At 42.5% G+C, this 17,335-nt stretch overlaps 1 protein-coding gene across 1 annotated transcript in view; it reads right to left on the bottom strand.

Moving 5' to 3' along the window:
• DCX (doublecortin) overlaps positions 1 to 8,725 on the bottom strand; it is a 99,492-nt gene extending 90,767 nt beyond the window's left edge. The window contains 4 exon segments of the mRNA XM_026478757.1: positions 7,801 to 8,186; positions 8,507 to 8,555; positions 8,558 to 8,623; positions 8,626 to 8,725. Of these exon segments, the coding sequence (XP_026334542.1) occupies positions 7,801 to 8,186; positions 8,507 to 8,555; positions 8,558 to 8,623; positions 8,626 to 8,725 (601 nt within the window).
• Positions 8,726 to 17,335: the final 8,610 nt, after the last annotated feature.

A 17,335-nucleotide genomic window follows, 5' to 3' on the forward strand; every position in this document is an offset into this window, starting at 1 on the left:
TATGTCAATTTCTCGGATGTTTGTTAATATCTAAGGGGCATTACTGGAGTGTTTTTAACATGTCTCTGTTTCTTAATGTTCCTGTCCTGTTTCTGAACTCACAGCCCCATTCCATGGTTATAGTATAAACCAAGGAGAACTTTCACAATGAATACAGTTTAATCCAAGTTAAAGTGACCCAAGTGTCCTTGCATATTGGGCATAGAGTACATACTTGTCAAGAAGCCAGATTGTCCTTTGCACAGAGTATATGGCTAGCAGTAGATTACTGAAATGTGAAATGTGGGTGTTGAATGTGTGTGTGTGTGTGTGTGTGTGTGTGTGTGTGTGTGTGTGTAGTTGTGTCTTCTATTGCTCACCCCCACACCCAAGTGGAAAAACTATCTAAATAACAACATGCACACACACACACACATACACACACACACATACTGTTGCTTGTGTTTGCAAATCTAGCCGTTCCTTGAGAAATACTTTGCCTTGTTTCCACCACCCACCCCTCATCTTTCCATTTTCCTCAACGCTACACACTCGATCTGTGTGTTCAAGGCCATCTTCTCCAAGGCTCACCCTTGGCTGCCACAAGTAATGAGGTGGAGATGTGAGAATACATCATACAGCCAGATTTATAGATTGGAGGAATCTAGCATAATTTTCACATTTACCTTGGGCTAGAGGAAATGACTAATGCAGCGGAAGAAACACGGGGGCCAGAGGCAAGGGGCAGCGGGTGGGGGGGATTAGACACCTGGGACTAGAAGCTGGAGAAAAGAGGAAGAGAGGTAGTCTCAGCCTGGGGGGGAGAGTATTGGAAAAGGCTGCATTTGTTGCGTAAAACATATTAGCCTCAAGGTATACAGAAGTTCATCCGGAGGTCGAGCTGCAGAAAACTAGAGTGAGTTAATCAGGCTTAACTCATCAGTAATAACTCTAAAGAAATAAGTAAGTCAACCCTGGCCAGGGCAAAGAAAGCATTAAACACAATTATAGTCTGATGGCTCTTCCTTTGGTCTCAGCAGGAGAACCATGCAGGGACTTTCAGAAACACCGGTTGATAATTCACTCTTTTTGCAAATATTGATTGTTTTGCTGTAGCATCAAATCCTTTAAGTCGTGTTAATTAATAAATTTCTCAGTGCGGAGAGAAGATTCAGGCAGATTCTCAAGGACACTTTTGAGGACATTTATGCGTATGTGTGAAGGGGAAGGGTGAGGGGCTTCCAACACTGCCCTGAGTCCCAGAGGCTGTTAGTCTTCTGTCTTGACAGGGGGACGAGGAGACAGTTTGTAGGTGAACATGGGCATCTTCTCCCACTCGGTACACACGCGCACACACACACAAAGACCCCCAGGATGGAGTAGTCAAAGAACTCAACCAAAAGAAACCTTAATTTCTCTGGCTCCCTTGCTGGCTAATCCAACCTAACCCAAGTGATTAGAGGCTAGGGTCTTTAGTTTGTGACTTCAAAGGGTGAAGGAGCCCTTTCAATTCCCCCATCTAGTCAGAGCCAATATCCCCCACAGCCTAGAGATGACCCCTCGCCTTAGCACTCCACCAGATTCACGGGTATCTTCCAAGAGGTTAGTGCCTTTGAGTCAGATGTTTTACAGAACTTGTCAAGTACTTTAAAACTCTGACAACTGGTGGTGTAGAAATGTGTGAGGCTATATATTTATGATTTCACTCATCTACAGTCTCCCCTGGAGAGTCAGCTGTGTAGCCCTATTAGGACTCTGGACTTATTTTGCTCCCATGTCTTAAACCTCTTAAGCCTCTGAACTATGAGTATGATTAACCACCCCCAGATGAAAATGAACATGATGGTAGACAGCTATAGTATCATATGGCACCAAGAACTTTCCAGAGGGCCCAGCTCTCGGCCAAATCTATGTTGAGCACCTTCCAACAGTACATTTTAGTCTCTCCACTCTCTCCTTTTGGCCCCAATATGGAGCAATGGAAAAAGAACAGCTGATGTGATGTCAGTCAGAATGGGGTCTCCGATACCTAGTTGTGTGTCCTTGGGCAAGTTACCTAACCTCCCTTGGCTTCAGTTGCTTGTCTGCGAAGTGGGAATGATAGTAACAGTACCTACCTCAAAGGTTGGAGTGAGGCACAAATCAGATGGTGGATATAAAGTGCTGAGCCCAGAGCCTGATGCATGCTAAGCACTTAATAAGTTCCACCTCTCGTTATCATTAAAGCCCTAATCTGAAGAAACAGAGAGGGAACAAGAAGGAAAGAGCAAAGAGGAAAGGAGGAAGAAAGGGCTGAGAGAAAGGAAAGGAAATGAAAGGAGCGAAATGAAAAGAGAAGGAACAAAAGCCCAAGGAAAGAAAAAAGAAAGAAGCAAGGGCAGCCATCTTGGAACTGAGCTATGATCGTTACATAACATGACCACTGCGCAGGTCTCATGCCTTAAAGATAACGATTTCCTGCTGGTTAAGAGGTGTCCAGTTGCTGAAAATGCCACACGCAGGAGCTCTATGGTTAACACCCAGCGAAGCCACTTGCTGCCCCTGCTGATGCACACTGAGGGCAAGATATTTTGTAAGACTTTATTTTTTCTATGGCAGTCCTAGGTTCACAGAAAAATTAAGGGGGAAGGTACAGAGATTTCCCACACAACCCCTGTCCCCACACATGCATAGCCACCCCCGTAAAAAAACATCCCCTACCAGAGGGCAGGATATTTATGATGGTTGAGGGCGGCAGCTTGGGGAGTCAGACAGACCTGAATTCCAGTCCCAATCAGGCCTTTATGAGCGGTGTGACCTCAGGCAAATCACTTAATCTCTGAGTCTCAGCTTCTCCATCTATAAATTGAAGGTATTACACTAGGCGACATCTCAGTCCCCTTCCAGCCCTAAAGGTCTATAAGAAGGAATTTGCTTCTCTTTTCCATCCCCACAAAGCTGTAGGAGGTAAAGTTGTTATGGTCATTAAATGTTAAAGAAATAGGGGCCCACTACTGAGGACTCTCCACTTGTACTACTGGAAAGACATCAAACGTGTTACTTCTTTAGACCAAGGCTTCCTCGTTCTGATTTTGCAAACCTCTGCAGTGTCCGCTGCCAGAGCTCGGTGCTTCCTGCACGCCCAGCTGCCTGGCACTTGGAGCTGGATGAGGTGTGTTGCACCTTTACACAGCTGGGTTCCCACCCTGCCGCAGCTTCCAGGGGCCATTTCCCACCCATTGAGAGTCTAGAAGGCAAGCTAGCTTCAGAGCCAAGGAAGGTGACAATTTGCTGGAACTGACAACCTGCTTCAGGATGAGGAGGTAAGGAAATGAAGTCATGGAAGCACAGCTGAAAGGGCAGGAAGGGAGCAAGCTGCGGGCTCCAGATGATCTAATGTCTACCTCCCTTCACTTTCAGGAGGACCCCATTTTCAAAAACATTAAGTGCATTCATGTTTCCTCAGCGCAGAAACACTTCTGCCTGGGCTTTCTCCTCTTTGCCAGAGCTTCCTCACTCAAGATGGAAAATATTAAATGATACTTTATTGTATCATCACATCTATTAATGATGCATCTGTCTCCCAGGTATCTTTAAATGCTTCTCTTTGGCGATGTGCCTGCTTTAATAGCTAGAGGATAAATTAGTGAGAAAGTGGTTTCATCTCATCTCATCTCAAATGAGCTATGGCAAAGGAACGGGATCATAACTAGGGTCGCCATTCAACTCAGATTTTCCAACAAGACTGTCCCAATTGGAAATATTCTGTCCTGTGGTCCACGTAATAATGCTCAAAACAATAGCCCTAAGATTGATCTGGGTACTCACAAACAAGGAAGTGTGGACAGGAATTGGGCAGGAAGGGAAGGAGAATGACTTAGTGATGGAAGACTAAGCAAGACAAAAGGAAAAGTCAGTGGTGGGTTTCATTCATTGACCCACTGGGAATATGACTAATACATATATAACCACAGCCTTCATGGCTTTGCCAAGACTCTTTGTGTAACCAAGGAGTGTGGGAAAGCTGACATAAATAAACCTATTTGGGCCCAAAACATTCCCCTTGTGACTTTCAGTATCTAGCAGACAGGAGACTAGAGGTATTAGACAAGGAGTATCACAGGCCAGAGTGATTTTTTTTCTATTTCATTTTCTTTTAGTCTAAATATTTAACAACGTGGCCATTTGGAAATAGTATGTTCTATGCTCCATCATTCCTTTAAGATCTACAAAACAAAAAAGCAAACACAAGAACAAGGCCTTCTGCACTCCTAGGAACTCCCACCACTGTAGTTATCTGAAAGGGACCATCAAGATCACCTAATCTGGTATTTCTCAAGTGTAAGTGCTCATAAGAATCACCTGGGAAGATTTATAAAAAGACAGATTCTGGCTCCCTAGCCTTAGAGATTCTGATTCCATAGATCAGGGGTGTGACCTAGGAATTGATATTTTCCCAAATCTCTGAAAGTTTCTGAAAGGCAATCAGGTTTGGGAACTTCTGGCCATCCCAATCCCTCGCTAGCATCATCATTATCATATTACTTTTTTTTTACATCATTAACAATAATACCTTGTAGCTGTAGTTTTACCTTGTCAATGGGTTTTTATATCTATTATCTCATTATATCCTCCCAACCACCCTGACAGATAAAGAAAGCAGGTGTTACTAGTCTCTTTCTACAGATAAGAATATTACAACAGAGACTCAAGGTGTTCCATGCATGCACTGGAATGTTATTCCTCCATAAAAGGGAACAAAGTGCCGATACAAAGTACAACACAGATAACCCTTCAAAACATTTTTCTAAGGGAAAGAAGCCAGTCACAAAAGACCACACTGTGTATGATTCAGTTTATATAAAACTTCCATAATAGGCAAATCTGTAGAGACATAAAGTAGGTAAGCTGTTGCCTAGGGTTGGAGACAATGAGGGAAATGGGCAGTGATAGTCAATTGGTACAGGGTTCCTTTTGGGGATGAATAAAATGACCTAATATTAGATTATGATGCTAGTTGTACCACTTGATAAATTTTCTAAAAATCATTGAATTGTACACTTCAATGGGTGATATTTACATTATGCAAATTACACCTTAAAAGGGTTGTTTTCTTCAAACGTGCTGTTTTAAAAAAAAGAAGGTTATTCACAGAGATGATAAGGACAGACCTATGGTCATGTGGCTAACCAGCTATAAACGAGGACAACTCAACAGTCATAGATACCCTTTACTGAGTGTTACTGTATGCCAGAAATAATAGTAAATACTTCATACTCATTGTCTTATTGAATCCTCAAAGCAATTATTCCCACTTTACGGATGAAAACCTGAGACTCGGGGAGTCTAAATGGTTTCCCCCAAGGTCACACGAGCTAGCAGGTGGCAGATCTTGGATTGGCAACAAATCCCATTCCAAAGACTTCTTTTCCTGTGATAACCTTCTGCCTCTATGACTAGAACCCACTGCCTCTTACTCTTCACCAGGGCTCTTTCCAAACTTCTCCAGTGTGAAGTCTTTTGGAGAGCAATGTGTATGAATGTTTTTAATCTTTCAGGCAACCTCTTCCAATGGTGAACAAAGTGAGGGACTTCTGTCCTTCATTCCTAGAAAAGTCATTCCAAAGGACAAAACAGGAGAGAAAAGACCTTTTTCCTCTTTATCTGCCTTATCTCAGTGCCCTTTCCCATCTGACTCGGCAGAAGTGGGAAGATTGGTCACTTTCCTCAACACTATCCTAGAGATACCCCAGAATTTCCTTGACTGCATGGGCAGTACTCAGGACTGGGAGGGGCTTGAGGCCCACTGCAGCTTGTGGTTGTAGATGGTATATGAATAAATGCAACTGAACCTTATTTACATTCTGCATAACCCAGGAAGTACCACCATGCACCCAGGGGAGGAATCCAATCTAGCAGGACTCAAAAGGGTCAGGAGAAAGAGTGCAGTCTTCAAAATTACATTTATTATCTATGTTGAACTGAGATTATCACAAAACACACACACACACACACACACACACACACACACACACATATCCAGGAAGAAAAATCAATATCAAGGGCTTGTCCTTGAGCAAGGTATGTTAAAAAATGGACTTGTGGGGGGAAATGTGTGCATGATACTTCTCTTATATCAGACACAAGAACATTCTAATTCTTACTCCGAATACAATGTCCCCGGGTCCAGAATTCTGTCCTGTCATCTGTCACGCTCTTTAAAAAATCACAGCTAGGGGAAATGAGGACACACTGGGTGATTCAAGGTGCTTTGTTTGTGACAATTATTACAGAGACACCCCTCAAATTCACCCGAGATATGGATTTCATGGTGACGAAAGACACACACCCTATCAATTACTCTGTTGGACAGCTCCCTCAATCTCACTCCAAGTCCATCCAGTTTGCCCTGACTCTCCTTCAAGACATGGGCTAGGATAGTCAATCCTTCAATGTGCAGAAAAAGCCTAGGATTAACCTCTGCCTGGCCATCCAGCACTCAATTCAATAGTCTAAGCCTTCTCAGCGTTGTTTTTCAAGGTCAGCTATGTGGAAAAACCTCAGGCTTGAGCCCTGAGACGCAGATCCTGTAGCCATAAGGACACTGTCACTTATAAGTAACTGGCCCCAAATCACTTGACCTGACTTGAGAAACAGCAGCTAAGTGTGAGAACGTGGTCTCGTGCAAGGGAAGCCCTCATGCTCCTTTGTCTAAGAGCACAAGAAACCTAGAAGCAGTGAAGTGGAGGCAGGGCACTCCCACACCAAGTCATTTAATGTGCTGATTCCCGTTCCCTGTGGGCTGTTTCATAATTTGCTTTCCCGAGAGATCTGCCTGCTCTAAACTCACCTGTGCTCAGGGAATGGAAGGGGGGAGGAGGGAGGGCTAGAGAGTCAGGGAGAGGTCTGGGGGAGGGCCATTTGCCTTATCAGTTGGTTACATGTCATAGCCACTTGAGAGTGGGCATAGGGAGGCATCCACAATATGACTGACTTGACAAAGTAAAATACTAAGCACGTGTCCCAAGATCTATTTTCTAAATAACCACAAAAAAGGCATTGTGGACGAGCGGGCTTTGGTAAGAGCTGAGACTTTCCTTATATTTGAATGGGTACACAGGTTGTTGGGTTTTCAACAACCTTGTCATAACATTCAGTTGTAATACCAAAGTCTAGAGAGGCTTTAAAGGGATTTAGGTACAGTGAGTCTGTTCCTATTCTAATAGGAAGAGTCTTTATTAAAATACCAGACATACCTCCAGCTTCCTTTGGTATTTCTCTCAATGACCTCAGCCTTAGGGACACACCCTGGAGTGGGCTTTTTAGAAGCGACAGCTGAGCAGTGACCACTTACCTAAAAGTATAGTCCTTCGTGAATATGACCAGGAAGTCCTGCTTTTAAGGGGCATATGTCCAGGCGTTGCCATGCACAAATAGTCTCTCAGCAGTTCAAAGGATATTTGGCTATCTTTCTGTGAACCCAACCAAAGTTCCTTCCTCATTTTGCAGCCCTAATGAGTTCGTGGTCTGCCTCAGTAATGCTACTTAGAATGAATTATGAACAAGATCTAGAGAAAGTGACACAATTCAGATGTTCCTTTGTACACCCTGGCAGACAAGCACAATGCATTGTCACCACCATCCATGCTCCAACGCCAGCAGAAACTGAAGGCCATGAAAGATAATGGCTAATGGCCCCATCACTGCCTATAGACTCAGCAGTCGCAGCATCAAGCTGGTGCTCTGACAAATCGATCCCCGAATTTTTTTCAGGGTACTCCAAGAAATGTAAGCACAGCCAAGGGTGCCACCCCCCACCAGGAGCCACCACCCTTACATTACCTTCCTCCAGTTCATCCATGCTTCCGATTTTCCTGGATCCATCAATGGTGTAAATGTAACGCACTCCCTGAGGCAGGTTGATGTTGTCAGACAGAGATCGCGTCAGGTCAGCCAGCAAGGCGTCGAAGCTGCGAAAACGGTCAGAGGACACAGCGTACACAATCCCCTTGAAGTAGCGGTCCCCATTGCGGTAGAAACGTACCTTCTTGGCTTTCTTCTCATTGCTCAGTGCCTGCAAGGTTCTGGTTCGGTAGAAGCTACAATGGGCGCTGTGAGTGGGGCTAGGCAGCCCATTCATTCGTGAGCCTCGCATGTTCCTGGATGTCTTATCTCTTTCGTCAAAATGTCCAAAATCAAGTTCCATATTTTGGTGGAACCTCAGTGACCTGAGTGTTGGACAAAGGGGGTGAAAAGAGGCAAAGAAAAAAGGGGAGGGGGAAAAAAAGAAAGGAATTCAAATATTAGCCAGATCCAGTTCTGCAATCTGCTGCTTGTAAAAGGAACTGGTTGCAAAAAGCCCGTGACCCATCTGCTGCTTGCCCCTGACCTGCAGGAATATTGATCTTAATAGAGAAGAAGGAGGGGCCGGGGGATGCTGGTGGTGGTGGGGGGTTGGGATGAGAGATAGGGAGGGAGGCACTCTGGGCACTGTTCCAAACAGGGGAGAGGGAGGGATTTTGAAATCGCTTGAAATCCTGGGACTTATTGACAGTGGCTCCTATCAAATTGTAACTTCGGGCTAAATACATTAAACTGGCATCTGTTCCCTCACACATGCCCACATGACTAACAGTTGTAAATGAATCCATAGCCTGACAAAATCCCCTTGAAGAGAATAGAAGGCGCTGGCTGAGGTTAGCATCTCCAGTTTAGGAAGCAATCTTTGTGCCTTAGTAAAATGACTACGGAGGGGAAGGTTTTTCATTTTATTCCAAACCCCCTCTCCTACTCTAACGTGTGCACCCCCTCCCTGCCCCCCAGAATAAACCGGGATTCTCCTTTAAAGGGACAGCCTCCAGGGAATAGCTAGTGTCTTTGTGCTATTCATCAGACCCTTTCCCCACCAAGCTGGTGCAGCTATCCGACATTCATAAGAAATAAGCTGGAAAAAAAGGGATTAGAAAAATCAGTTATTTAACAAGTTATTAGCTCTGCTTTCCCCCTGGTACCATTTGGTCACAAAATCCCTTTCTTTTCTTTTCTTTTCTTTTCTTTTCTTTTCTTTTCTTTTCTTTTCTTTTCTTTCTTTTTCTTTCTTTTTTTATATGTGCTCTATCCCTCCCCAACAAGGCAGCCCCACCTCTTAATGGAATAATTTAATTGTTGAAAGATTCCCAAATGAGTCCCTGGAAAGCATATGGGACCTTTTCGAAACAAGCACACCTTTCATTGTTCTGGATTTCTACCCTGACTGAAGGAGCATTTTGCCCCTCACAGCAACAATTCACCCCCAAACTTGTCTATTGCCCAGGTGCATTAGCTGAGGTGAAATATGGTCATTTGTCAGATTTGCTTTTTCCCCTTCTGCTGAACCAGAGAGAAGAAAGAAAGAAAGAAAGAAAGAAAGAAAGAAAGAAAGAAAGAAAGAAAGGAAGGAAGGAAGAAAGGAGAAAAGACAGAGAGAAATCAAAACATGAAACCAAACACAACAGAAGCCTCGAGCACTAGCAAAGGTAGTGACCACAGCCTAGGAACCCAACTATTAACATGCATCTCACAGATGGGGATAAAAGGACTCACAGAGCAAACAGGGCTCAGCTGCTACACACTGCCACACCGAGATATTTGCAAGGGACCAGGAGGACAGCCGATAAAGGAGGACTGGTGCCTAGGAGGCTGGCCAGACTCGATCCCCCTTTTCTTCCAATGTCACCATGACCTGTGCTGAGCTCAGCATTGTCTCTGTCAGGCAACCTGCAGTGGTGAGAGACCCCACCTCCTCAGGACAAGTAGCAAGCATCTCCCCAGGCATGCCGGTAACACTTGGCTTTGCTTCAGGATCACGGGGGTATTATTCTAAATCAACATCACAGCGAAAACAAATGAACATCAAACTCACTTTTCCAAAGGAAAATCCCAGGTAGAGGCTTAAGGAAAAATCCGATAGAATAAGGCAAAATAAATTTAAAAAAAAAGAAAAGGAGAAGGAGGAGAGAAAGAGAGAGAGCTAGAGCGAGCGCTTTGCCTTGTGCTTTTCCCGCTTGGCATCTGTTACATTCTGCCTGAAAATCACTGGAAAGCCCCACTCACCGGTTTTCTGCTGGTTGGGTGGAGATGCTGAGAGAAAGAAAACCAATCTCTCTATGCCTTTGTTGTCTGAGCTCCAAGCAAGAAATTCCTGCCAGGGTGGATAGATGCCTTCTAGGTCCTAGTGCCTTGTCCAGCTTCTCCCCTATAACTCAGGCTTAATGAATCCCCCCAACTCCTATGATTAATTATATGCTTTTTTTTTCAATTCACAGGCTGCATTAACAGCGAGAAAGGTTTCATTTATAACCAACAGGAAATTGCAGGGTAGCAAAAAGATTGCACAGGCAAGTGCTGAATGTTCTAATGAGCAATGTGTTAGCCCCCCCACACACCCCCTTTTTAAAAGGGAATTGGCAATTTCACTTGGCCAAAACCTCCGCCTGATCTGCCTGGGGACCAGACTCAGGCAGGCAAACCAGAGTTCTTAGAAATTGTAGCTCTCTTCCTCTCACCTTCTTGAGACAAAACAATCAAACCCGAACGTTCTTGAAGGCATCCTTAGTTCATGCATCCAACAACTGGTTGTTTTTGAAATAAGGTCAATGGAATAGACTACGAGGGAGAATAAAAAGGACAAGACAAGCGAAAAGAGTTCCAGAATTTCATGGCAGATGATGTCTGAAAAAGGACCCCAAAGACCTTTTAGCTTGCTGTAATAATCTGGTTAATGGGATCTGTGGCATTTACCTATGAGAGTTTGTGAGTTCAAATCCAACTCAGAGACCTTTCCATGTGAAGTGAGTCTGATGGCTACAAGATAAATATTAATGGCTCCTCAAATTTCCTATTGGCTATAAAATGTCTTCTTTATATCAAATATGTTAGAAAAGGGTAGGAAACAACCACATTAACTTTCTTAAATCATGTCAGACTGTAAGACAAGAGAAGAGGAAGGTGAGAGAGTAAAGGAGGGGCGGGCTACCATCTTCACAACTGAGGCCACGTGTATTAACAGGTAGAGTCTTGAACTACCATGACTCCATTGTCACTTGGCTTTCAGAAAGCTCAGAGCTAATAGCAGGCTCTGTAATGATCTTCTATCTGATTCCTAACACAATTAACCCTTCTTTTTAGATAGAGCTGTTGATGAATTGGTAAGCATTTTTTGGTGCATGTGTTTTACTGTAAGATGCCTCAGAGTAGGATAAAAAAAATGATATTCCTGGGGCGCCTGGGTAGTGCAGTCGTTAAGCGTCTGCCTTCAGCTCAGGGCATGATCCCAGAGTCCTGGGATCGAGCCCCACATCAGGCTCCTCTGCTGGGAGCCTGCTTCTTCCTCTCCCACTCCCCCTGCTTGTGTTGCCTCTCTCGCTGGCTGTCTCTCCGTCCAATAAATAAATAAATCTTTTAAAAAAATGGTATTCCTTCTCGGGAAGGTGTTGGCAAAGCAAGCCTAAGCTCTCTGTGTTAGTGGGGTAGACAGCCTCCGTGTGCAACCTGCCTAGTCAAGGCTGCCCACCTTGCTGCTGCTCTTCTGACTTCTAAATAACTACCTCAGGGGACCGCATGTGTCTGTTGTGTCCTCTTCCATTTGTTTCTACCTTACATTCTGACCATCTCCGGAAAGATTAGGGTTATTCAGGTCAAGGGCAGACCCTATCAAGGAATAAGGGCAGGGACATACGGAAATTCCAGACAGTGGTTGTAACTTCCCGGTCCAGCAAGGTCAATGTCTTAATTTTTTTATTGCACATCATGAGTGTTTCATAAATATACGGCGATTGGTTTTGTATCAGAACTCAAATTTTTTTTTTTGGGGAGGAGGATAGAATGGATGAGATAATAAAACAAACAATAAAGGATTTAGAATAGATTTTAGAAGGGATTTCCTCATGTTATAGGCTTTGCAACACTACTCTGGAAGCCACCAAATGTCTTTAGGAGACAGTCTGGGGTGGATGATTTCGTTTGTTTATATCCATCAAAGAGCAGACGGGTGAACAAGATCAAGGTTTCCCCCATGTGAGCTATGTGGATGTTAACAAGTGGTCCTTAAAAACAAACAAACAAAAATGGTTCTTTGGTCAAAAATGTTTAAAAAGTGGGGGGATAAACAAAATTTGTTTTCTTTACCATGAAACCTCTCCTTTAATATGCAAAAAATATGGCATGTGTCTTCAAAAATGCAATTTAGTATAAAGGCTTCCTGCTTTAAAAAAAAAAAAAAAAAAAAGCTCCGGGGCGCCTGGGTGGCTGTTGGTTAAACATCTGCTTTTGGCTCAAATCAGGATCCCGAGGTCCTGGTATTGAGCCCTGCATCAGGCTCCCTGCTTAGAGGGAAGCCTGCTTCTCTCTCTCCCTCTGATGCTCCCCCTGCTTGTGCTCTCTTTCTCTCTCTCTCAAATAAATAAATAAAATTTTTAAAAGCTCAGAACCTCTTTTTCCAGAGCATTTCATAGACTAATGTTTTGTGGATCAACCTTTTGCAAAAACTGGGCTAGATCATCTCACAAACATATTTGCTCTCAAAGAGCTCTCAGCTGCCCATCAGGATTTTTCTCTCACTTCCTTAAAGGAGAAGAATCACTAGCAGAAAACAAGAGCTCAGACGTGAGTCCAGGGAGAAAGTGCATCTTTATGTATGGAAGTCAACTGTGAAGATCAAGGGAGAGTCATGGTTGAGGGCTGAATGGAGTGAAGAGATTGAAGAAAAAGTAAAGCAACCTCATTGTGGGAGAAGTAGCAGTAAGACCTTTTTGAGTAATTCCCACATGCTCACATTCACTGTCCCCAGGGAGCTTGAAGCCTCATTGAGGAGACAGGACCAAAATCAAGAAGGGGAAGGGCTTAGATCATGCTTGATATGTTGTGGTCTGGGTTAATCAAACTCAGCTTAAAGATCAGGGTCAGGTAGCAAGACCATCCACCACACACACACACACACACACACACACACACACACACAGAGTCACTAGAATACATTATCTAACAAAAATACAGAGAGCAGGATCTGGGGTGGGGCAGCGTAAGCAACAGGAAGGGACTTTGAAAATATATACAAACTCTTTACGGGGACCACAAAAGTATAAAGTACATGGGAATAAATCCAACAAGTATGTGTAGGACCTTTACTGAGAAAATCATAAAATGATTGAAGAACATAACAGAAACTGCAAATAAATGGAGAACCAGACCATGCTTATGGATGGCGAGTGGCAATGCTGTAAGGCTATCAATCCTCCACAGAGTAATCTCTCTCTCTCTCTCTCTCTCTCTCTATATATATATATATATATATATGAAGAAATTCCAACAAAAACCCCAACAGAAATTTTTGTGAAATTCATAAATACCAGCTGTTGTGAAGTATCTGTTATTGTAAGTGTTAAATGAGTAAATATATGTAAAGTGCTTGGAACAATCCCTGGCACATAGTATATACGATACAAGTATAAATTTTTACTTTCCCTCAAGTATTCACAGGGCATCTCCTTCACTTCTTTCAAGTCTTTGCCCAAAGGGCAGCTTCTCAACAAGACCAACCCAGACCACCCTATTTGAAGTTAGAACTTTCTCTCTCAAGGAAGCACTCCCGATTTCCTTTATCCTGCTTTATTATTTCCATAACATTTATCATCTTCCAACATGCTATGTAATATACCTATTTATGATGTTTATTATATATCTTGAGTGGAATATAAGCTCCACAAGGGCAGGAATAGTCTAACAGCTTTAATGAAATACAATTCGCCATACCAATAGTAATATTTTTGTTTGTTTTTACTTTTCTAGGATTTATTTATTTATTTGAGAGAGAGAGAGGGTGTGTAGAAGAGGGGGGGAAGGTCAGAGGAAGAGGAAGAGAGTCTCAAGCAGTCTCCCCACTGAGTGCATAGCCCCATGTGGGGCTCAATCTCAGGACCCTGAGATCGTGACCTGAGCCGAAATCAAGAGTCAGGCACTTCACTGACTGAGCCACCCAGGCACCCTTATTTGCTTTTAATCCTGGATTCAATAATTCTTTTTTAAAATTATTATTACTTACTTATTTGACAGAGAGAGAGAGAGAGAGAGAGGGAGCACAAGCAGGGGGAGCGACAGAGGGAAAGGGAGAAGCAGACTCCCAGTTGAGCAGGGATCCTGATGTGGGGCTCGATCCCAGGACCCTAAGATCATGACCTGTGCTGAAGGCAGTGGCCTTACTGACTGAACCACCCGGGCACCCCTTAATACTGTATTCAAAATGCCTAGAACAATGTCTAACACATAGTAGGTTTGGGTATTTTTAAATTGGATTCAGTAAGGGAAGCATGGAATATTCAATAGATGGTATTGGGGCAATTAACTTTCATATGGAAAAAAATTAAATTAGATCCACACCTCACACCATACATAAAAATAAACTCCAGATGTCTTGAAGTCCTGAATATAAAGAACAGAACTTTACAATTATTAGACTAAAATATGGGAGATTCTCTTCAAATCTTTGTGGTTTAAAAAAAAAAAACACTTTTTTTTTAACCAAGATGAAAAAGCAGAAATCTCATAGGAAAATATTTGTAAATTTGATTATGTGAAAATCTAAAGCTTCTGAAGGTGAAAGAGTATTGAAACACTAAAAGATAAGTAAGAAATTGAGAAAAGATATTTGAATCTTATATAACTAACAAGGATTCATGTCCTTAAACATATAATATAAAGTTATATCAATAAGGCAAAGGCAAAACTCCAATAGAAAAAAAATGAGCAAAGGATTAGTCCAGATTGTTCATAGGCGAGGAAACCTTGATGGCCAATAAACATGTGAAAATATGCTCAACCTCACACATAACTAGGGAAATCCAAGTTAAAACAGAAATTACATATTTTGCAACGATTAGGTTGGTAGAAACCTTTAAGATATGGCATAGCCGGTATAGCGAAAGACAAAAAAACAGCTGGAACTCTCATGCAATGTTGGAGGAAACATAAATTGGTACAATTTTGGAGAGCAGTTTTGGGCAATAGCTAGTAAAGTTGAAAGTATGTATCTATCTATGACCCAGAAATTTCATTTCTAGATACCCGTGCTAGGGGAATGCTCACACATGGATTCAAAGAGACCGCTACAAGGATATTTATAAAAGCATTTTTGAAATGCGGAACAATGAAAACAACCCAAACGCCCATCATCGGCATTCTAATTTGATTAGCGGTTATTCATACGTGGAATGTTATACACAGTGAAATAGAATAAATGGGTGTTAAGTGCAAGTGGTGGTGCACAGATTTCTGCGTAGCCAGAAGTTTTCCTTTCTCTGGTCATGAAATGCCCAGGAGAGCAATTGCGGAGTCATATGATACTTGTATGTTTAATTTTATAAGAAACTGCTTAACTTTCTTCCAGAGTGGCTTAAAATTTTACTTCCTCACCAGCAATGTATGAGAGATCCAGTTTCCGTACATCCTCACCAGCGTTTGGGATTTTTATGTTAGCCATTCTACTAGCTGTGTCATGATATCCTTTATGGTTTTAATTTACATTCCCCTCATGTGTCATAGCGCTGAATATCTTTTATGTGTTTATTTTCCAATTGTGTATCTTCTTCGGGGAGATGACTCTGTACCTTTTGCTCATTTTCTAATTGAATTGTGGGGGGTTGTTGGTTTGTTTGTTTGAAGATTTTATTTTTAAGTGATCTCTATACCCAACATGGGACTCAAACTTAGAACCTTCGAGATCAAGAGTCTCTTGCTCCACCAACAGAGTGAACCAGGCACCCCCATTTTTTTAATGTTGAGTTTTGAGAGTTTATTATATATTCTAGATATAAGTCCTTTGTCAGATATGTGGTTTGCAAATATATTCTCTCAGATTGTTGCTTGTTTTTTCATCCTCTTAACATGGTCTTTCATAGAGCAAAAGTCTTAAATTATTTTTTGTCTTATGGATTGTGCTTTTTAAAAAGACTTTTTATTTGAGTAGAGTTGACACACAGGTTACGTTAGTTTCAGGTATACGATACCGTGATTCAACACCTCTATACATTATGTTCTGCTCACCACATGTGTAGCTCCCATCTGTCCCCACACAACCCTGTCACAGTGTCATTGACTGTATTCCCTATGCTGTGCCTTTTATTCCCGTGACTAATTCATTCCATTCCTGGAAGCCTGTATCTCCCGTTCTCCTTTACCCATTTTGCCCATCTCCCCATCTCCCTCCCTTCTGGGAACCATCAGTTTGCTCTCTGTACTTATGGGTCTGATTTTGCTTTTCGTTTGTTTATTCATTTGTTTTGTTTTTTAGATTCCACGTATGAGTGAAATCACGTGGTATTTGTCTTTTTTCGGTCTGACTTATTTCACTTAGCCTAATGCCCTCTAGGTCCATCCACGTGGTTGTAAATGGCAAGATCTCACCCTTTTTTATAGCGGTGTGTGTGTGTGTGTGTGTGTGTGTGTGTGTACACCACATCTTCCTTATCCATTCACCTACCAGTGAACACTTGGTTGTTTCCATGTCTTGGCTATTATAAGTAATGCTGCAATAAATGTAAGGTTGCCTCTATCTTTTCAGATAAATGTTTTCATTTTCTTTGTGTAAATAGCCAGTAGTGGAATTATTGGAATATGGTCTATTTTTAATTTCTTGAGGCAACTCCATACTGTTTTCTTTTTTAAAGATTTTATTTATTTATATGAGAGCGAGAGCAAGAGAGAAAGAGAACACAAGCAGGGTGACGGACAGAGGGAGAAGCAGAGTCCCCGCTGAGCAGGGAGCCTGATTCGGGGCTCGATCCCAGGACTCCGGGATCATGACCTGAGCCAAAGGCAGATGCTTAACTGACTGAGCCACCCAGGTGCCCCTCCACACTGTTTTCCACAGTGGCTGCACTAACTTGCATTCCCACCAACAGTGCAAGAGTGTTCCTTTTTCTCCACATCCTCACCAAAGCTCTTCATTTCTTGTTGTTGTTGTTGTTGTTTTTTATTCTAGCTATTCTGACAGGTGTAAGGTGATACTTCATCATGGTTTTGATTGGAATTTCCCTGACAGTCAGTGATATTGAGCGTCTTTTCATGTGTCTGTTGGCCATCTGGATGTCTTCTTTGGAAAAATGTCTATTCAGGTCCTCTGCCCATTTTTTAATCGGATTGTTTGAGGGTTTTTTGGTGTTGAGTTGCATAAGTTCTTTATATATTTTAGATATTAACCCCTTATTGAATATATCATTCGCAAATAACTTTTTTTTTAAAGATTTTATTTATTTATTCGACAGAGATAGAGACAGCCAGCGGGAGAGGAAACACAAGCAGGGGGAGTGGGAGAGGAAGAAGCAGGCTCATAGCGGAGGAGCCTGAT

This window comes from Ursus arctos, chromosome X (genome assembly GCF_023065955.2).
Source record: "Ursus arctos isolate Adak ecotype North America chromosome X, UrsArc2.0, whole genome shotgun sequence".
NCBI classification, from domain to species: domain Eukaryota; kingdom Metazoa; phylum Chordata; class Mammalia; order Carnivora; family Ursidae; genus Ursus; species Ursus arctos.